The sequence below is a fragment of the Pleurodeles waltl genome, chromosome 12 (assembly GCF_031143425.1).
Source record: "Pleurodeles waltl isolate 20211129_DDA chromosome 12, aPleWal1.hap1.20221129, whole genome shotgun sequence".
In the NCBI taxonomy this organism is placed as follows: domain Eukaryota; kingdom Metazoa; phylum Chordata; class Amphibia; order Caudata; family Salamandridae; genus Pleurodeles; species Pleurodeles waltl.
In genome coordinates, this window is record NC_090451.1 from 432415527 (window position 1) to 432438955 (window position 23429).

The 23429-nt window shown below is 42.5% G+C and overlaps 1 protein-coding gene across 1 annotated transcript in view; it reads right to left on the reverse strand.

The window, feature by feature from the left end:
- The window catches only part of LOC138267136 (polycystin-1-like protein 2), an 835832-nt gene that overhangs the window by 506259 nt on the left and 306144 nt on the right, over positions 1 to 23429 (reverse strand). The window contains exon 14 of the mRNA XM_069215990.1: positions 16779 to 16973. Coding sequence (XP_069072091.1) covers positions 16779 to 16973 — 195 coding nt within the window. The remainder of the gene's footprint in view (positions 1 to 16778; positions 16974 to 23429) is intronic.

The following is a 23429-nucleotide window of genomic DNA, read 5'->3' on the forward strand; positions in this document are numbered from 1 at the left end:
ATACAGCATTGCGAACTTAGTGCTTGGATGGCTGGGCATGACACAGATGGTACTCCTGATCCTGGGTGTGACATAAGGTGTGATTTTGTTTTTGTTTGTCGCTTGGACCATTGGGCATGACACAGATCATACGCTTGTTCCCTGGGTGTGATACAGGGATTGAAGCCTCACTGCTTGGACTGCTGGGCATGACACAGATGGTACGCATGACCCCTGGGTGTGATACAAGGTGTGATTCAAACCTTAGAAGAAGGGCCTGTGGCTGTAGAGTTATTCCTTTTTCTCAGCATAAATCGTTATTATCTTTGTCCTGGAGCCGATACTGACAGACTATCAGGCTCACTTAGTCCCGTGTACTGCGCAGAGCCTCCCCCGGTCACAGAATAGCATGTGCTAGGAGCGGGTTAAGGTATTTAGGACAATGTCATCTTTTTTCTCTCTGTTTTTTTCTATTTTTGAAAATTGATGTAGCTTTGATATTGTGGTGCTGGTAAATTAATGCATCTGTATTTTGTCGTAAATGTTGTGTTTGTCAATGACTTGTGCTACATAAAGGCATTGCTATTTCTCACAATCGCTGTTTAATTCCAAAGTAAAGTTTGCTATTTGATGCCAAATTCCATGACGTTTGAACTAATGATTGCACTTTCTTCCAGGAGGTGACCCTTCATATGCATTGCTATTTGTGTTTGTGAAATGTTCATGTTGATGCATCTGTAAATAACTCTGAGCTCATAGCAGTAGCTAGAACTAACAATCCCTGTATATATATATTTCCCCATTACCAAAGTAAAACTTGAGATTCCCTAAATCCATAAAGGCTAGAAGTGTATCTGTGCCCTAAAAAACTGCCCAACTTAACATGGAGTCGCTACTAAAACACATGCAAACCAGGTTCCCCACTCAGGCTAAAAAATTTACCAAGTTTTGCCATGAATGGCACACACACACTAAGGCACATGCGTTTTCCTGGCCAAAGCTGGGAACCTTTGACATTAACATAATCGAACACATGAGGACACACATACAGACCAAGTACGTAGGGCAAAAAAGGACAGGAGAGAAGCACTATTAGAACTATGAACCATCTTCCAGGAGGCCCAGACTGATAATCCTATTGCACAATCAGCAAGCAAGGCGTCTGCACCTCCCCCACCATATGCAGGAACTGAGGTGCTCTCCCCGATGCCTGCTATCCCCGCTTTAGGTTACACCAATCCGCCAGATAAGGGAGCTGGAGGATCCCCTACTACACAACAAACTGTTAGGTCCAGGCATGACAGACTAACAGGCCAACAGGCCCAGGCACTCCCGGCACCACCCCAGCCCAGTCCAGCACTAGAGCTACCCTAAGTTCAACCAACCACGTACATCATATTCAGTCCGTTGAACCCCAGTGGCAGAGAGAATATGCACTCCCACCAGTTCCAGTGAACACACTCGGGTGACAGGGAGATTCATAGCGGTTCTGGACAGGGATACAACTAGCGGAGTGGAAAAAGGGGGTCCAAATCCTCTGGGACCCAACAACAAGAGTGGACACTGCCAGACCCGAGCGCATAACAATTGCAGGCTGATCCCGAGGAAGACACTAGTGAGAGATGAAGGAGAAATATTTACATACCAGTTCTGCAACTTATTAGCAGACTGGATTAAGGAGGGGATCAAATTTGACTGGTCCTGGTCTGGGGGAGGGACATTTGAGTCAAAAGACATGTCTATGGCAAAGGATTGCATCAGATACGAGAGGGGAAATCCCTACTGGAATTTCTCCTTCATGAAGCAATGCCTTGTAAGGTGGGGGAGAAGGCAAAACAAGGAAAGAAGGAAAGAGAGAGAGAACAAGAAATGGTTGGGGCAGAACCAAGACATTACTGTGAAACCCCTGAGCTGGGAGCAGGCCGCACTGGTCAGAACAGTTGTGGCCACAATGGCACAGAAGGTGGTGGCACCAATGAGGGTACCGCTGCAGAGGTTCAGAAAGGATAAAGCATGTAGTACCAGGATTTGAGAAAGGAGTACTGGGGACTCCCAAAGCTGGGACTCGGTCACAATCCCCCCTCTCTCCCCAGAACCAGTTAAGCCACGAGGCAAGCATAGGTCAGTCCTGCATCTAGTGGATGATGCACAACACCTACACTCACTTGTCCACTGTTGTCAGTGACTCAGTGGTCCGAGGAGGAACCCACTGTTAAAATATTGGTAAATAACACACCCTAAAGCTTCCTAATTGACAAAGGGGCAACAAAAACATACTTAAAGGAAGGGATTGTGCCCTTATCCAAAGACTCCATAGAAAGGCATGGGTTCTAGGGCACGGTCATGAGTGTTCCCTTCTCAAAACTCCTGGAGTTAGACTTGGGAGGCAGCTGTGTGTAGGTATAGCTGCTATATCACCCCTCATATCTGATTAATCTCCTAGGAAGAGACTTTTTGGTCAAACTAAACATGATCATCTGGTTCTCAGAAGATGGGACGATGACCTCCTCAACCCCTGGGGTTACCCAATCGAGGCGCATGTCTTTGACCTGGTCTCGCTGCACTCACCAGCCGATAACAGTGATACCTGCCGATCTGAGGGCCTTTACTAACATTGCTAATGCACGGGATGGCTGGATCGAAGGTTACAGCTGCCCTGCAAATTCCTGTTCCGCTGGGAGGGTCACCATGATATGAAACCCCATGAGGAGACGCTGCTTTGCTGGGAGGCCACTGAGGTGTGGCCTGAATACGGAGTCCTGCTGGCCACCTATCAAGGCAGTGCCATTTAGGCATGTATCCTCTTCATTATGCCTGGTATTGGTATACAGGAGGTAACCGATGACCAGCTGTTTAGTGAATGTCAAGGGGCTACACATCTTCACTGATTTGATTAAGGTTACAGTAGAACTGTGGAACGGGGCTCCGATGCCCATGGCGGTATCAAGGACATGGCAGGAGCAAGACTTGTCAGCAGTAATACCACAGTTATGGGCGAAGGGACCTATGATGTGGGGCTCATCAATACCCCCAAACCAGTAAGGATAACACTGTGAGAAGGGACAATCATACACTGGGTGCGTCAGTACTCTCTCCAAGGAAGCCAATGAGGGTGTAGCACCCACAGTCCAAGCACTGCTTGATCAGGTGGTCCTCCACACAGGGGGCTCTCCCTGCAATACACGATCCTCCCGGTCAAGAAGAATAAGGGAGGGACCTGGCGCCTGGTGCAGGACCCGCGCCTTCTCAATTCCACGTGGTTGAAGAATTCCCTTTGGTTCCAGTCCCCTCCATCTTATTAACTAACATATCCACGGAAGCCCGCTATTTCTCCATGATAGACATCAAGAATGTGTTCTTTCTGCTGCACCCCGAAAGTCAGTACGTGACCTCATTCACTTTCTGAGAGGTTTAGCTGCTGTACCAGAGACTATTGGTACTGTGAATCTCCCAGTATCTTCATTTCAATACTAAGGAAGGACCTTGCTAACTTTCAATTGAATAGCACCCTGCTATAGTATGCTGACGACATCTTAATATGCTGTCTCTTTGAGGACCTATGTTGTCAGGACATGATAGCCCTCCTGTCTCCACTTTCCAAGAGGGGCTACAAAGTAGAAAAGGGTAAGATGCAGTATGTACAATAGGAGTGAGCTGATCTCAGCGGCTGGTTGGCGGATCACGCCAGAATGCACAGATTTTATCAGGTCCATGCCATAACCAAAAACTAAAAAGGGTATGCAAAGGTTTTTAGGACTATGCAACTATGTCCGGCAGTGGGTCTTTGACTACAGAACGCTTGTTGCCCCCTTAATTAAGGCCACAAAAAGAGAATGCTGGCCATGAGGAACTGGCATGGATGTCTGAGATACAAATGCCTTCTGCAAACTCAAAACAAGAGTTAATGCACTCCCCCTGCGTTAGGAATGCCTGACTATAAGAAGGAATTCTTATTATTCAGCCACAACAATGGGTGAGTCATGACAGCTGTCCTGACACAAAAGTATTCCCTGGGGGCACAAACCTCTTGCGTACTACAGTGGACTCTTAGACTCAGTCATGCAGGGTCATTTCCCATGAGAGCAGGTGCTAGCTGCAGCAGCCTTTGTTGTCAACAAAAGCAGCTCCATTGTGATGGGGCATTGCTGACACTGTATGCAGAACATTCAGTGTTTTCGGTCATTCAAACAAGCAAAAACACACTGACTACACAACATGTTTCAGGTTACAAACTGATTATCTCCAGGCCATCATTAAAAATAGTACAGTGCCATCTAGTAAACCCAGCCACTTTCCTAGCCCATCATGTTCAAGAGTTGGATGAGATCCATGACTGCACAACATACACCCCCGAGGGGATGAGCCAGGCATAGGAGGAACCCATCCTTGATAGTGTGGTACTGTTCATTGACAGTTCCTCCATGATAGGTCAAGAGACTGGGGTAAGACACACGGGGCCAGTGGTAGTAATGGCTCGTAGCCACGTGCCCTCAGAAAAACTGCAAGTTACCGCACAGCTAACTCTCCTCCACCACCTCTCAGCACAGGCGGCAGAGCTGACAGCATTAATCGAAGCCCTCAGCCAAAGCTTGAAAGAGACGGTAACCATTTACTCAGATTCAGCCTATTTCATCACTATGGTGCACTTTAGCATTGGACGGTGGTAAAGGCAAGGGATTCTGAAATCAGACAGCACACCCATTGCACACAGGGATCTCCTAGAATTACTAATCAACGTGCTGACCCTACGTAAATGCATGGCCATGGTAAAATGCGCTGCTAATACCAGGGGCAAGGACTTCATATGCTGGGGAAATGCATTAGCTGACCAATTTTGCAAAAGGAGCAGCTTATGGAACAGTTAAGGAAGCACTCATACGTCCCTTATAACAGGCATCGGTGGTGGAACCCCCACAGGACAAGCCTTACATGGAAACCACAGGATCGTACTTGAGGGAGTTGCAGGGAACTGCATTGCCTGACAAGAAGGAGTGATGGCTAGCCTGGGGCTGCACGTGACCTCATATGCCGACCACAGGGAAATCCGTCATGACACAGAGCTTTGTCAACATAGCATTGCCCCAGTTACACTTACCAAAACGCATAGCCAAAGACAACATGATAGCGGATCTCCAGAGTACCTAGTTTATCCCCAACCTTACCGAAACCATGACGATGTATTTAAACGGATGTTCCATCTGCCAATTATACTCACCCAAACCTACACTCAAGGCCGTGTCATGAACTATGCCGAGATCAACAGGCCCTTCCGGGCATTACGCATCAACTTTATTGATATGATCGATTGATGTGCGAACTATCAATACCTGATTGTAGTAGCCTGCCTATAGTCTAGGTGGAACAAAGCCGGTCCTGTGTATACTGCGATGCCAAGGCAGCAGCAATGTTCCATGTCAGAGAAATAATACCCAGGCGGAGGGTACCAGACATCATCATGTCAGACAACGGAAAACACTTTGTCAACTCCATGTTCAATCACATCTGCACCCTTTTAGGAATAACCTATAAACGGGCCTCAGTGTACCACTCCCAAAACAACAGCATAATTGTGAGACTCAATGGCTTAATAAAAACAAAATAAGCAAAATCTCTGCCAGCTCTAACAAGAAGTGGCTCCACTGTCAGCCCCTAGCCTTGTTTGCACAGAGGAACACACCGGGCAGCGATCACCAGTTTACACCACACCAGATTGTAACTGGTAAACTGATGAGGACACCTATCCCAAAAATACAGACTAAATTGAGTGCTGGGGCTAGCTCTCAAGTACTAGGGGACGAATTGCATGTGTATCTCTCTGAACTAACCAAAACTGGTAAGTTCCTATCCAAACAGGTTAGTCAGTTGAACTCCAAATGCATGACCGCCAAGCTATCATATCAAACACCTCAACCTGGACAAGATATCTACATCCAAAATTTTGCAAGGAAATGGAAGATACAAGATACAAGGGACATACACATAAATTAAATATGTCAATTAGGTATATGTCAATCAAACCATGTGTAGGGGCATGAGCCAAGCACTTTAGCACTGGTTAGCAGTGGTGAAGTGTGTGCAGTCCTAAGCCAATGAAAGCAACAATCAAGCAAAAAGGTTGTGGGAAGACCACCCTAAGACTGACAGGTCTAACAGCGCTCCTAATTGTAATGCGGATGATGTTGCACTAAGTTCAGTTCAACCTTGGAGATTTGGTATTTATAGTATACCCAATATGGTGCCCAGGTAGCATACCACACATATGCTGCTCTACAGAATAGTTTGGACAACTGGGACATATTTGGGGGTAATTGGAGGATTGTGCAATCTTGTAATGATTTGATATAGATTTTATTTGCAACATGTAGAATATAGAGCATCTTAGATACATAATTGTTTATTTCCTGCTAATTGGAGATCACTCCCTCTAGAAGATATTTAGGAAGCTCAGCAATATGACCTATACAATTTGGAAGTGACTGTGAGGAAAGCAGTTTATTATATTGTGTGGTTGGTAGACCTCATTGTTTAATAAACCCACTATCTGTACAGGGTCCAGTCAGATTCATTTGAAAAGCCTTACCTCAACCCTGTGGGTCTGAGAAATCATGCTTTATCGAAGGAGCACATGTAAAGCACTAAGAAGCACCAAAACAGTCAAATAAGAAGGAATAAGCCACAATAAAAATCTGACTCCAATTTATAAAAATAAGTTGTATTTTTATCTTCAAATTGACAATCTAATGAAAATATCCCCTGGAGGGTTCCGGAGATATGAATTTTTAAAGGAACAATAAATCACTGCTTTTTCCTTTAATGGACTATGCTAATGGCCACATTTTGCAAACTTCTGAATCTTTTATAAAGTTTCAAACTGCTACTCTGGCCCACGTTGGCAAACCAACTACGAGGGGTATCAAGTCACAAAGACCAAACAGACTTGGTTGAACAGTCACCTCGCAGTAAAAGGAGTCTCCAGTCCAGTTCCAGGATCTACGGACGAACTTCCATAGGCTTCAGTGGAGTGGTACTGAAGCAAGGGATACAGTATGCTAAAGATCCTGAAGGATGCTGGTCTTGTGACGGGAGTCTTCCTAGGACTACTTCTCAATACATGAACATGATGGGGCAACACAGGGGTCAATGTCCCTCAAAGTCCAGTTGAAGAGCAGCCAAAACTAGTTGCCACAGGTCTACAGGTCTCTGGTTACCGCAAAACCAGCTATTTCCCTCTATCTAGTGATAACTTACGTACTGGGTGAGCAAACTGCACTCCAACAACTCTCCTGGGTCCCGTAGACTTGGATACTCGCTAAGAAAGGCTTCTTCATATTTTGCGGCCCTATAGCTGTAACAGTAAGTCAGCCAAATAACTTTTGGAGTCACGTCTTCTATCTGAGACTAGGGGATGACTTTCCTCAAACAGGACACCACAGGCACAGATTACTTTTTGTTAACCCAAGAATCAGCAGGTGCAGTCCAGTCTTGGTGCAGCCTTTCTTTGCTGAATCCAGGGAACAAAACTGACAAAACAAAACCAAACTTAGACCAAAAGGGTAAACTTAGACCAAACGTCTAACTTTACTACAAGTAAAGTTAGACTTTAGGTCTAAACTTAGACTGTTGGTGTAAACTTAGACTTTTGGTTTTAGTTTACCTTTGTGAATTGGGCCCATAGACATTGACGAAAATCATGCTGTTCGTATAAAAATGTTTCCACTATGATCCTTCTAATTATCACCTAATCTCTGTGCTGGATGGGGTTGAGAAAACCAATGGTAATGTGTTGCTTAACTGAATTCAGGAAGACTGATTGAAATAATATTCTGAATAGCGCACAGGCTGGATGCAGGAAAAAAACATGAGAAATGCTGAGTAGGCACTTAGACTGCCTATGATCTGCCTGAAGTGCTGTCAGGTTTTTTTTACATTTATTGATCTAACCTTAGCTTTTGATCCTCTTGATTGCTAAAATCTTTGGTCCAGTTTGAGGCCGCAGGGCCTATAGGAATAGATGGTGATAGCCTTGCACTGACTGAATTATCACACAAAAGGGGAAGGCTACATATGGGTGGTTAGGAAAATGCCCAGAAAAATGTAATCTGGTATGTTGAGTCAGGCAAGGCTGTGCACTTGCACATTTGCTTTTTATTCTTCATATTACTGATGTTACCAGTTGTCTTAATAACTTTACCTTGGACACACCCATGCTAAGGGAGGCCAACATCCCTTTGCTTTTATACGAGGATGATGCTGTCTTATTTCCCTTAGTCAAAAGGTCAGTACATGAACTCCTTATGGGGTTTGAGTTGTTCTATGCAGAAAGGAATCTGGTGATCAAAACTAGCAAAACCAAGTATATGGTCATGAGTACAAGAAGACCCCTGAATAAGAGCCTGATTTAGATATTGGTGGACGAGTTACTCTGTTATAACAGTGACAGATAGCCGTCCGCCGAAATCTAAATCCCGTAGGATGTTATGGGATTTAGATTTTGGATGGCGGAATGTCCGTCACCGTTGTGACTAAGTAACCTGTCCGCCAATATCTAAATCAGGCCCTAAGTCCTTTGTCATAAAGATAACCCTTTTTATAAAACAAACCCGACCTGGGAACTCTACTACCTCCACTGAGGCTTGAACATAGTTAGAATTGCAGATCTGACTTAATAAATATGAGACCTGTCGTGCATTGTAATAAGTCACAGATTAACTCTACTGCCCATACTACACAAGGGCTATTCATGTCATAATAGGCCTGGAATACCCAAAGAAGTGTAAGTGGCTAGACAATATACAGAAAATCATGCTGGGAACTGGCCGAAGGGATCTATGGTTTAACCCTAGATTGTTAAACTCATCCACTGCCGGGACATAAAGAGATATCTATTGGCGCAGCTAGGTGGAACCAGTACACCAGAAAACCAGTAACAGCTCCTAGTTGTCAGGCTATATTCTCTAAAAACAAAATAGTATGTGAATCCTATTAAGAAGAATTTACCCCAGAGCTTTCCCATATGTGGTATGTAACGTTTGACTTTGGTGCACTCCCATTACATGCTTACACAGCAAAATAGGACTCACAAGAAAGTGCAGATGGGTATTGTGACTGTGACTGTGAGGGGGGATGGTTGGAAAGTGATGTGCACTTTTATTATTTTGTTCAAAAACTGTAGGTCAGTGAAGAAAAAAATTGTTGCCACTGTTTAGGTGCTACAAGTATGAGAACTAGACAGAAGCCATTAGGATTGTGTAAACAATTGAGTAATTGGCTGCTGGGACTGGAAATCCTTCTCAAGCAACAACCACAAACCATGTCAGGGTTGAACCAAAAAAGTCAGTAAGTTAACCTCTGCTTAACAGTCTGGTAGTTTGGAACAAAAGTAATCAGGGTTAATTTAGAGGTACTGTGTTAAATATCTATGCAGCACTCAAACAGTAATAACGTGAAAACAGAACACAAGGAACAACCAACACCAATTTAGAGAAATAAAGATTTTTTAAATAAATTAAATGGCACAAATATGAATGAAATCTAATCAGTAGAATCAGAGTTATGAATTTTTAAAGTTTCTTGTGAAATCTGGCAAATAAAAGATCAAAGCGCCAAACACGAAGAATCTGGTCATTCAAAATTGGGGCAAAGTCAAAAGTTAAGGCTGGCCATGATGGAGCGTGGTTTGGATACACAAGGTGGATTGGGCTTGGTCTCAACTTACCTTCGGAATTAGAAGTAATTTTGGAGAGAATTCCAGGAGAAGGTAGAGGTTAGCCACAATGGCAGCATGCTGTGTCCGAGGAGGTGTAACCGTCATTGGAAGAAATCTGGGTGAAGCCATTGTCGATGGTGGGAAAGAGCTCAGAGCAGTAAATGCTGGCTTTCCAGGTGAGGAGGTTGTCAGTGTCAATGGAGACCCTGTCGCCATTGAGCTCGGTGACAAAGCTGCAAGCCGCTAGGTACTCCACGAAGCAGGATACTGTCAATCGGAAATCCAGCTGAACAGGAATTGCCACTGCAGAGAAGAGTGTAACAGGATCTACAGCAAAATCAGGCCGGCTGCTCATGCACCTTGGCAGATCGCCTCATCGATATGCCCTGGCAATCTGTCAGTTCTTCTGGCACTTTTTGGTGAAAATTTTAGTGATTGTCAACATATAGGATTAGGCAGGAACAGCACCTCTAACACCACTTCCTAGGGTACAGGAGCTGGGGCACCACTTAGTCAGGTGCAGGGTTTAAGGTCTCTGAACGTTGTTATGTCCCTGTAGGTCACACAGAAGGCCAGCCAACTAGCCCTTGAAGTCGCTCTGACAGTCCTGGGTTCAAGGAGATGCCCTCCTCCCCCTTAAGCAGCAAGACAGGTCTCAAGCAGCAGGGCAATCCTCTGAAAAACAAGCCTAACCTCAAGGAGCATAGAAGACCTCTGGAGTACAAGGCAGCCCTTCTGAAGTCTCCCACAGGTCCAGGAGTGTACTGAAGAGGTGGTACAGGATGACCAATTTGTATACCTGGCTCCAGTCTTTGAAGTGGGGGGGCATACTAGCTACCGAGATGTTTGGTTCTGGAAAGTTCTTCCCTTCTGCCACCAAGGCTCCAAGTAGTCTGTGGTGACATGAGACTGGTGTCAGGTACCTTTGTGTGTGTGCTGCAAGCTGCCCTTTGAAATATAAGTGGGGCATGACACAGCTCCACCCAACAATCCTGGCAGGTTGGCCTATCCTGACAACACTTAGGCGGTCATTCTGACCGCGGCGGGCGGCGGTCGCCGCCCGCCATGCGGTTACCGCCGAATGACCGCCCCGCGGTTAAAAGACCGCGGCGGTCATTCCAACTTTCCCGCTGGGCCGGCGGGCGACCGCCAAAAGGCCGTCCGCCGGCCCAGCGGGAAAGCCCCTGCAACGAGGAAGCTGGCTCCGAATGGAGCCAGCGGAGTTGCAGGGGTGCGACGGGTGCAGTGGCACCCGTCACGATTTTCACTGTCTGCTAAGCAGACAGTGAAAATCTGTATGGGGCCCTGTGAGGGGGCCCCATGACACCCGTTCCCGCCATCCTGGTTCTGGCAGTGAAGACCGCCAGAAACAGGTTGGCGGGAAGGGGGTCGGAATCCCCGAAGGATTCCCTGGGCCAGGGGAAAACCGGCGGGAAACCGCCGGTTCCCCTTTTCTGACCGCGGCTTTACCACCGCGGTCAGAATAGCCCAGGAAGCACCGCCAGCCTGTTGCCGGTGCTTCCGCTGCCCTCCGCCCTGGCGGTCATGGACCGCCAGGGTCGGAATGACCCCCTTAGTCCCCTTTGTCTCAGTATATGGGAGGAATATACAAAGGCCAACTGCCAAACTATTCACAGTCATGTGACCAAGGACACAGGCAGCAGGCACCAAATGATAAGGACAAGAAAATGACAACATTGCAAAATTTTCAGAAATTTGACTTAAAATTCTACTTTACCATTAAAGTGCAAACTTTACATCCCTATCTGTCCCAATCAAACTTTGGAACCCAATAAATGTAATAAGGTAACTCAATGTTATCCAATGGGAGAGATAGGCCTTACAGTAGTGAAAAACGAATTGAGGAGTTTGGGCATGTAAAACTTAAAGACGCATGTCCTACTTTTTGAATACAATGCACTTTGTCCTGTGGGTTTAGTCCTGGCAAAAGGTTTATTTTACCAGGTTGAAAAGGCAGTTTTAAAACTGTACCACAGGCTGCAATGGCAATTCTGAGATATGCTTTAAAGTGCTACTTACTTTTGTGGCACAATGAGTACTGCATGCTCACTAGTAAGATTTACCAGGGACTTATAAGTAAATTAAATATGCTAATCAGGTGTAAGGCGATTATACCATATTTTAGGGAGAGAAAAGAAGCACTTTAACACTGGTTAGCGTGGTAAAGTCCACAGAATCCTAATGCAGACAAAACCAAATCCAGAAAACAGGAGGAGTGAAGACAAAAGGTTTGGGGGGAAGCCACACCAAGGATGAGAAGCCTAATAACCTGCCATGCTGAAGCCTATTTTTACCAGGTGGTGGTATTTCTACGTTGTTTTATTGTTCTTTGCCCTGCACAGCAGACAGTGAAAAGCGCGGCGGGTGCAGCTGCACCCGTCGCACAGCCGCAACACCGCTGGCTCCATTTGGAGCTGGCTCCCATGTGACGGCCTCATTTGTTTAAGGTAAATGAGTAACAAAAATTGGTTATAAATAATTAACATTGGAAATGTTTCAATTCTGAAATTGGGAATTAAATATTATTGAGGCATGTGGAAGGACTGTTGGCCTTTAGTTATGTCCGCTTTATGTCATAGATAGATATATGTGCCCTTTTTCTCTTCACATCTCATCCATCTGCACATTTTCAACCTCTTCTATTTCCTCTTCAGCCCTCATTTTACCACCCCAAACACACACTTCAATCATTCAACTTTAAGCACTGTATTTCCTTTTGCTTTTGTCTTCTAAATATGTGCACCCCTTCACACACATTTACACTGAATTTCATTTGCAGCTGGAATACATGACCATAAGCCTGTGTGCTCTGCTGCAAGACCAACCCACTGACAAACACTTTGCTTAGCCTTCAGCCTTAGTACCAGCCCTCTCAATCAAAGCCCCTAATAAACACCTGGCATGAACCAAAGTGTGCACTATGGAAGAGTAATACAATGCACAGACACACAGCATGATGAAACAGCTAACTCTATTGGGGAATGCAACATTAAGTAAAACATGTGAAATAAGAGGAACTAAATCACATTACCTTAATGTTCGTAACATTCATTGTTCCATTCATTGTTCGCATCTCAATTCATGTTTTTAGCATTAATGTTAAGGGCATGAAGACAGGGCCTTTTTTAACGCCATACAGCAGATAACTGCCTTTACTGTATGCACATATTTCTTCCTTTGCGCTTGACTCAGATATTTGGATCAATTTTGCACGGGAATAAGAGCCCTGCTCGTCTTTTGGAACAATTTTGCGGCAAGACAAATACAGCAGCTCCACTTCTAAATGAGCCAGCGATTTTCAGCCAGAGCATGGGGTGTCACACATGGGGAGGTTAGTGTCACAAGGGGTCTCAGAACAATAACAATAACACATGATTAGCATTATAACACTTACCATTACCGAAGACAAGGCACTAAATCACACGTGCTTGCATCAATTCCTACTGAGTGATGAATGGGAGATCTGTGCCTGTGAATGACGGATGGCTGCCCTTACACTCAGATGAAGACTTTGACGCCCTAAACATGATGCTAAGAGCGTCACTGGTCTATAGTGGTTACTGCCACAGACCACAATAGAAATGAAGGGCTTTACAGCAGTCAGCCCTACGTTTTGCATCACAGTGCAGAAAGATGATTTACTGCCAGGATTCTTTTTCCTGTTCAAAGCGAGGCAGAGCAGGCAGCATGGGACAGACAGCCCAGACTTAAATGCATCCATTTATTGAGAGATACGATTGTATCTCGAAACAAATCGATCTATTTAATATTTTTTATATACATGTTTAGTAATTTCAGAGGGGCGCAGCTTCTCAGCCCTAAAAGAAAAACGCCTCTGCACTGAACCCTGCCCTTGGGACTGACCAGGGCCTACCTTAAAGGTGACTTATATATAATAAAATGGAAGGTTTGGGATTGGCAAGTGGGTGCACTTACCAGGTCGACATGGCAGTTTGAAACAGCACACACAGGCTCTGCAGTGGCAGGACTGAGGCATGTTTGAAGGGGCTTTCATAATCAGTGCTGCAGGCCCACCAGTAGCATTTAACTTACAGGCCCTGGGCACATGTAGTGCACTTTACTAGGGTCTTAAATTAAATCTGCCAATTATGGATAAGCCAACGTTACCATGTTTTAAGCAGCGAGCACTTGCACATTAACTCTGGTTAGCAGTGGTAAAGTGCACAGAATCCTAAAGACAACAAAAACAACTTAATCAAAAAGTGGAGGAAAAAGTAAAAATGTCTGGGGATGACCCTGCAGAAAGGGCCAGGTCCAACACCAGAATACACACTATCTGAAGATGAGTATCCTGTTGAGTCTGAAACTGGCATTCTACAGTTGGAGAAATATTTCTCAGGCTTTTATAATCTAACAGTACAGAGATACAAATTCTGAACAAGAGTACAGTCTCTGAGTGAGTTGATTGGTGCATTTGTGATAGCACTAAACTATTGGTGGTGAACGAAAATTTGAGTGATAACATCACAGCTCTTTCAGGACCAATTAATAGCCAGATGTCATTTGAAGAAAATGTGACAATGTCTGCTGGCATACAAAAATTCTACTGTAGACAAAGTCACAGATTTTGCTAAGGGTTTAGCAAACTCAATGAAGGATGCCAACAATTGGGGCCATCATCAAAATCTTTGAAGACCTGTCCAGCTATTGGACAACAGTGTATGAAAAAGATAGGGCATTTCTTTTGAATGTGGAGAGGAAGGATGTGCACTGTTTTGAATGACAATGCAGAAACAAAATTGTAACCGGAAGGAGATACAGAAAAACTTGCTTTGGTGCCTTTATTGTAGAATTGTGCATCCTGGATTTGATGTTCGCATAGCCTATATTAAATGTATTAAATTATTAGTGGACTCGGGATTACGCATCACTACTAGTGCATTAGATCACTACAAAGTAATGTACTGTACCCACACATGTTTCTTCTGTCATATTTGTGCACCTAGATTTACTTTTTTTGGTTATTTTTGCATAAATACGGAGAAAAGGAAAAAGGTAACAAGAGACAAGGTCTATGTCTCTAAAAAGGGGACCGATGTCCTATAGGGGTGTTACCAGGTGGAGTCCCACAAGACAATCAAACCACGTTTACTACTGATGATTAAAGAGTTGCAAGGGTTGACACACTAATAGAGGAAACGTGGTTAAGAGTATTCAATGTCGTATTTCAGGAAAGTCAAGAATCTTACCACACTAGTACAATTAAGTAGAATGCCATGCCAACCAAATCTGTGCCACACAGTATGAAGAGTGATCTTACAGCCATGTTAGAAAACGTGCAAGCACAGGGTTATAGAACCAATGCCACCACACGCTGGCATTTTACTAATTTGCTGGCACCAAGAAGGTGAGATGAGTTGAGTTTGGATTCAGGAGTTTAAATGACATGATTTGGGTTGAGAATATTTCATTGCCCAGAACTGAAGACTCTAGACTTGAAAGGGGCAAACCATCAAGTGGAACTTGACCCACAGTTGTGCAATTTGAATGCCTTTGTCACACCTGAAAGTGTGTACCAGTTCTGTAGGATGCTATTTGCCTGACTCCAGCTGTGGATATCTTTAAACATTTGATGACAAGATTGTTTCAGAAGCATCCTGTGGTTGCAGCATTCTAACATGATATTTTGGTATTTGTTGGATAATAGGTGGAGCATGAGAGGGTGACTAAGATGTGATGAAGGTGATTTAAGAAAATGATATTACTCAAAGAAGATATAAATGTGTTTTTAAGAAAAATACAATTGGGTATCTTGGACTGTGAATAACAGATTTTCTTGGCAGATGTGACATCATACACTTCAGGTCAGCTTTCAACCACCTCCAAAGTATTGTTAAGGGTGAGCATCTCAACAAGGTTTTGACGGGGTGTGTCTATGCGCTCATGATAGTAACAAGGATGTCCTTGTAGCAAGATCTCATCTGGGCTTATTGTATCACTCCCCATGTGTTCATACGGAAACCCAATTTGAACTGATGCAAAGGTGAAAGGCTGCTTATGAAGTGTGTCCTTTCTGGAAAGTTAAGCAGACCAAGGAAGTGGAGAGAGTCAGTAGGTTATGGAAAAATGATAAAAAACAATAGATCTGGCTAGTGAGACTTGGGCTGGTAGTAGTAGTGTATAAAATGTTTTTCACCAGTTGTGAGTTGGGAATTTGGCACATGTCATGACTAGCACTGGTTCCTCAAATAGGGTGTTTAGAATGATTGCTCAAGAAATAAAGCTCTTATAGTAGTTGAGGTGTGGCAGCGTCTGAGCCCAAGAGACTAAAAGGATATTCGGAAGCAGTGGCTTGGATAAGGAGTTAACTTATTGCCAAAAGACCTGGCAGGTTCCAAGATTTCATTATTTAGCTTACACTTCGTATTGTATTGAATCCTTTCCTATGGAATGTGTTTTTGTTTTAGGTTTATTATTTTGTTCCCGTAGTTTCAATTCTTGTTGTTTGAAATGAGTGTTATTAATAATGTTTAGTATGTATTTCATTTTGTGAGAAGGAAGGTGTGGCAACACCTTGGGACTTCCATGATACAGTCTACTTATGATGCATTAAGGAATTCCATGGGTGGCTAAATCCCATTACTGTCACTTGCCCTTGTACCCCTACTGAGACAGACCTGTTCTACTAACAACTATTTGGTTCACATGATATTCAAATCAGTGTGGCTCCACACAACAGGCCCTTATCACAGGTCAGAAGTTAATCCTGATTTGAACAATAGCAGAAGTTATTGGACAAAACATGATTACAAGTAGTGCATGAACACCACACATCTGAATTCCTCTTCTGCACAGATTTCGCCAGGTGAATACTGATAAAAGGTGTGTAAGGAAAAAGACCATGAATGTGGGGAAACAGTGATGTGTTCCTACATCATTGGAGGTCAAGTCAGTGACACTAAATTGCCATATTAAAGAAATTAGAATACATGGAGATCAGTACCTTGGACATTACACAGGAATCTGAGTCTAGCTCTACTCTTGTACTTTTTCGTTATTTTAAATTCTGGAGGCTGAACAAAAAAAAAACAAAGACATAAAAATAACTTACTTGTTTTGGGATAGAAGCAGTAGGTCAGTGATCCATGCTGAGAAGGACAAGGCATTCCAGCACATGTTGAGCAGGAGATTTTGAAGCTTGTGAGCACTGATCCCTCATGAGGCTGTACAGCACAGACTGGTGTCTGGAGTGCGGACAGTGTGCTCACTACATAGGACTCTTCTCCATAATCTTGGGAATTAATGGCTGAGAAGACAAAAATACCATGCTGGAACAATAAATCAAGAAAAAACAAAATGCTGCTATTGGCCAAATGCGGAGCAACATTCTTCTGATGCTTAGTAGGTGTGAGATAATTTTCTCTTGTGGAGACTGTTTTGGGAATCTACTCTTTATGGCCATGTTAGCAATATTTTAACTTGTTCGTTTCAATATGAGGTTTGGTGGACTTTCATCAAAACCCTTAATTAGGGCATAAAAGAGTAAAATGTGGTACCTTTTTCCCTTTATGGGATTGAAATTGGTGGTCTATCATAATTTCCCCTCTTCAGTGTGATAGGAAAATGTCTCAATTCTGATTTAGGTCTACCTCCTGGGTCAAGAGTCTAATCAAAAAGGTTTGAATTGTGTTCATTACAGTCCATGGCAGGAACTTAGGGCCTGATTTAGATCTTTGTGATTGAATACTCCTTCATAAACATGACTGATATCCCGTCCGCTGTATTACAATCCCCATAGGATATAAAGGGATCGTCATGTTTGTGTTGTAGAATTCCTCCCACCAAAATCTAAATCAGGCCCTAAATCCATGTCTGTCTTACTTGAATCATATTGAGTCTTGTACCACTTTAGGCACATGGTTATGGGACCTTAAAGAAAACAATGTTTTTTGGTGGCCTCTATTGAAACACTCTTTCAATGATTTGTACATGACGGAGAACAGCAGAAACTTCTTTAGAGATGAATGAATGTCATCTTCAAAAACCCTTTGAGAAAGTCTATAGAAGTTTCTTGAGTGAACAATTTTCATCTGTTCAAGCAATCCTTCCATATTTGTGTTTAGATAATACCTTTGAGCCTTGCTAATTTAAAATGGGTCATAGAGATATTCAAATTTGAAATTAATCCCAGCTGACAATATTAGAATCTGAATATGACTCTGAAGGATAATGTCAAAAGTATATGTGGATAGAAATAAATATCGATGCAAACATGTTGTATTCACATGTATGTTGTTTCATTATTTTGCACCCAACATTTTAATATTTCAAGATACGTTTAGACTCATGCTAAATGTGGAAAACTGCAAGGCTGCTCTTGCCTTGTACTGCTCTTTGAATCCAATTAATTTTGTTGATCTGTGATGATCTTTACTATCAAATAAAAAAGAATGCATATGAGCAGATATTTAAACATGTTGGTTTTTATAATGTCTTACTAAACTAAAATAGGTGTGTAAGTGCAGATGAAAATAAAACTATGATCATTTCGTATCAATTGTGTTCCTGTTACAGTACAGATGGGCCAGGATTTACAATTCAAGATGGCCTTTTATTCTAGTCCATTCACAAATTAAATGTCTATCCTTGGGTTATTTTAAATTAGAATGGACAATTTCCCTTTAACTTTTGTCATATTTGCCACTGCTTTTTTCATTGGATTGGTGTAGAAGGTCATTTATTTGACATCCTTTAACACTTAGGTCCTTTAATATTATTGTAAAATAATGTTCAAATTACGATTCTTGAGAACGTATAGATCCCGTTGGATAATTTCATAGTTTATATGAAATCTGGACTTTTAATGACAATAAACAAACATGAGAGTTTTATTAATTCATAATAAACCAAACCTCTTCTCATGAATCATCACTCAACCCATACCTGAGTATTTTGTAAGAATAATATTAGAAGATGAACACACATAAAACAATGCAACTGATTTTTTCATCATCATCCTATAGCAGTTATATATAGGTATGATAGTCAATGTTCAACTATCATCTATCAGGCGATGTCTGGGACAAAAGCATTTCTTCATTAATATGACTTGTGATATTTTTCATCTCATACCATACCATGCATAAGATGTTGACTTACCAGTGCTGTCATCATAATGTCAGTGGTAATAAGACAGGAGATGTTCATGATGACAAACAAGATTAAAACGCTTTCAAGCTCAGATTGACCAAACATTAAATAGTAATAGAAAAAAAAAAGAAGGGGATCTGATAGTGTTTTCTCTGAAAATGCCACTTGTGAAATTTATGAAGCCCTCATACCAGTGTTATCTTTATATTCATCTGAAGAACTAAATACTGGTACAATAATGGAATGTTATGAAACATCCGTTTATTAGATAATCTGCAGAAGATATTTTGTAAACAATTGCTGTATAGGCTAAATTTGTGGGTGGAAGAGAACCATTTTTCCCATCTTCAGGCAAGCTTTAGGCCACAGATTAGCACTGTAGATCAGATATTTTGCTTCCTTCTAGAAAACTTGAAAACAGTTGTAGTACCCAAGGTAATCTCTTTGTTGTTTTTGTTGACTTGAGGGTGGCCTTTGACCTGGTGCCTCAGTGCAAAGTCTGGTAAGTGTTACAGAAGTGGGGGTTTCTCCCAAGATTGCTTACACTTTTAATTCAAACTCATACAAATAATTATGCTCAAGTCTGATAAGGAGCAGACAGTGACCTAACAGTTGTTAGTAGAGGAGTTTAGCAAGGGTGTGTACATGCTCCAACACTATTCTTTTTATAGATAGATTAACATCCTAACTTCCTGTTAGAGTGCAGAAAAGATTCTTATGCATCACTGGCCATAAGATGGCATCCCTTTTTTTAACTTTTTTTGTTAGAAAGATTTAGATAGTTTTAAGATGAATATGTATTGAACATTAATGCTTCTAAATCCTCAATCTTTGTATAAAGGCCAGATTTCTAGAAACACATCATCCTATAGAGAATATACAAATTCAATTATTTGGGTAATCAACTGTCAGACATGACAAAGTAAATGTACCTTAGATCATAGATGGATCACGTTCTTAAAAACATAAGAAACTTCCCTAATTATCCTAGATTATCTATATTGGAGATGTACAGGGCTAAAGTAGTCAGTGCAGTACTGTATGGGGCTAACTTGTGGGGCTCCTGTAAGCCTGACCGCTAACTCAAGAGTGAAAATAAATTTATTAAGCCACTACCGAAGGTTCCAAAGAGTACCCCTACTGTCCACATATGACTGAATCTGGTATTACAACCAATATCTCATTTTATGATTTCGAAGTATTTAGAGGTTCAACACGACTTTGGCGGACGGAAAAGGCCGTCTGCCAAAGTCCTGATGGTCAGGTTGCCGCCAGTGCGGCTGCCTTCCCGCGGGCCCCATTAAGAGTTTCCCCTGGGCCAGTGGGAAACAGCCTAAAACATTGACACCGGCTCATAATAGAGCCAACTGAAATGCTGTAGTGTGTAGGGTACACCAGCATCCATCGCGTTTTTCACTGTCTGCAAAGCAGACTGTGAAGATCGTGACGGAGCTGGCCAGTGGGGGCCCTGCACTGCCCATGCGAAGTGCATGGGCAATGCAGGGCCCCCCCCGGGGCACCCTGCACCCCGTCACCGCCAGCAGTTACATGGTGGTACTACCGCCATGTAACCACTGGCAAAGAATGGAGTCGTAATCCCCAGGGCAGCGCTGGCAGATTAGGACCGCCAGAAATGCCAGAACAACGTAAAGTCATAATCTGGCGGCGCTGGCGGTCCAACCATGGTGGTCCGACCGTGATCCTGGCGGTCACAAGACTGCGAGGGTTGTAATGAGGGATTTAATCTTTTGGTCACTTGCTTGGACAGTAGAAAAATGTTAAAAACATAAAGTGGCCCTGCAAGATATAGTACAGAGACAACCTGCACTTGAATTGTCCTGGTTCTCTTATTAATCCCAGGCCCCCTGATATACCGCCATAAAAGATAACTATTTCCTGGAGATTTTCATTTTTTATTTGTGTTTTTAGATCATTAGAGAAGTAATTTAGCTTGGGTAGACATTGCTGATCTGGGAAGAATTTTTATAAATGGTGGATGTGTTGCAGTGATGATGTAATATGTGAGGAAACATGAAACCTATATACTTCATTTTGGTGTAAAACATAGGTTTTATAGGTCAGGTAGTCTTCTAGAGACAGAAAATAACTCCTCAGAGCAACCCTTCTGCCATTTTCCAGAATGGAGGGTATAATAGAGGAAGAAGAGACATATAAATAAATGAAACAAATAATAATGGTTTTAACCCTTTTATGTATGCACCAATGCTTTTGATTTGAATATGAAAAATAATTAATCACTTCTGTTTTAGACACATTTTCATAGTTCACTTTATTTATTTGTTTTGTCAATTGCTTGTGGTACATTTGTAGAACGTCGAACATTTAAGAAGAGCATATTGACAGGGACATCTATTTGTAGCAGAGGTTTTGCAAGTATATGTATCTGTAAGTTCTGTGGGTAGAGGCTTTAGAAATTTCTTAGGTTTTAGCACCCCATCAATATCTTCTCAACCAAATTCACTCAGATCTTTCTCTACATACGCATGATCCATAACATTTACACATCTTCTGATAAAGGAGAACGCTCTTTTAATGTGTCCATGGACAGAATATGATGTCAGTGGAAGGTCACTTAGCGGGACTGATTTCTTGAACTCATTGTACCGAAGATCGTCAGATGTGTGATAGCTAGAACTCGTTTTCAATACACCCATAAGGTATTTTTCTACGTATTTAAAGTCACATTCTTTGGTCTCAGCAACTCCTTTTAGAAACTTCACAGGTTCAGCAGTTAAAGCTAAAAGCTTTGTTCCAATTTTGCTCATAGTTTGTCATCATCACCCATGAGAATATGTGCCTTGATAGAAACACTGGGCATCTCTGGGTCAAGATCCTTGTACAGAATATGAAGTGGGATTAAGTGTATTTTCTCGCCTGTTCAATAACATATCCATAATTCTGCCAATCCTTGGATTTATGAACATTGCAACAAATCTAAGTAGCACCATAATAATATCTGTGTCATTTGACAGTACAATGATTTCGAACAGCCCACTCAACAAGTGGCACAACACGAAGGTCAGCTTCCTCCAATTTGCTGTTAAGTTCTTGAACAATAAGGCCTGTACCTTTTGAGTATATCTCTGCAGGCACAAACTCCTCATTGACATTCATTCCACTTGCAATAATTGGAAATTCAGTGTTCACTGAAGGATCAGCAATGTTTTGGCAAGTTAACATCTTGAAGTTCATCTTGTTCGATGTTGTTGACCAGAATTTATCAATTTCCACAGGTATAGGTGTTGAATTTTTGATGCAGGAAAGGTCAATTGTTCCACTTTCAGATATTTGTCTGATTCTCTCACATTCTTTAACGGATAGTTCAAAATAACTGTCAAAGACAATGTGCAGGTCTTGCAAGGTGCACACTGACTTTGATATCATTAGAACAGTCAGAACGGCCTCTCTGAAGTTTTGCATGGATGAAATCTTGTCCTTTCACAACTGTGACACATAGTCCACAATGGCAGCAGTTTTCAATGAGGACACCTTTTCGAACTGAAATTCTTCAGGTGAAAGTTTTTTTTCAAGCTCATGTACGAGTTTCTGCTTCACTGGTTTTGTTGCAGCATCTCCATCAAATTATGTGTTTGTTAGAAGAAGATAATGCAACAGAATGTCCTTGATAAAGTCACTCCCTTTGTTTTGTTACATCCATCTCCCTATTTGCTTGCGAAAGTTGTTTTTTTAAATCTGTTTTGTAGTGGCTGGTTGGATGAAACTCTTACTATGGCAATGGAAGTGTGGAAGTTAAGCTTTAGTGATTATGTGGAACAGCTTTTTTTCTTTCAATACTGCTTCAGTTCTGCGTATAGTTTGAGCCATGTTCCAGGACATCTAGTAGACATGGTATAGGAAGCTGGCCTGATGTGTGGTGGGTACCTATGGTACTTACACCTTATACCAGGTATCCCTTCTTAGTGAAGTGTAGTTAGTGTCTAAACCAGGCTCTCTAGAGGCAGCTGTGGATGAGCAGCCAAGGCTTATCTAGGAGACATGCAAAGCTCATGCAATACCACTGTGGTCACACAGCACTTACACACATGAAAGAAAACACTGAGTTGTGCAAAAATAAAGGTACTTTAATTTCGGAATAAATCACCACAAAATACAAGACAGGTGGCCCACCCTTAGGAGGTAAGTAATACACTAACTATATAAACCAGCAATCAGACATAGGCATAGAAAAGATTAGAAAACAGTGCAAATAGTAATAACCAATAGTGACCCTAGGGGGAGCACAAACCATATACTAAAAAAATTGAATGCGAACAAGGTCCCCCCACCTAGGTAAGTAAAATATGGGAGTACTAGAAAACCACAGAGGTAATTAACAAGGTACCCCCAGCGACCAGGAATGTAGGAGTAAAACACTGGATTTTCTCCCAAACTACCCAAAAGGAGGAAAATAAGACTGCAAGAAAAACCACAGTGGATTCCTGAAGAAAGAAGACCTGTAGAGAGAGGGGACCAAGTCCAAGAGTCACTGTGGAGTCCAGGAGGAGTAGGAGGTACTACCCACCCAGCTGTGGATGCAGGAGTTGGTCGACAGTACTGAAGAACAGGTCAGCACTGCAGCCCTGTAGCCGGA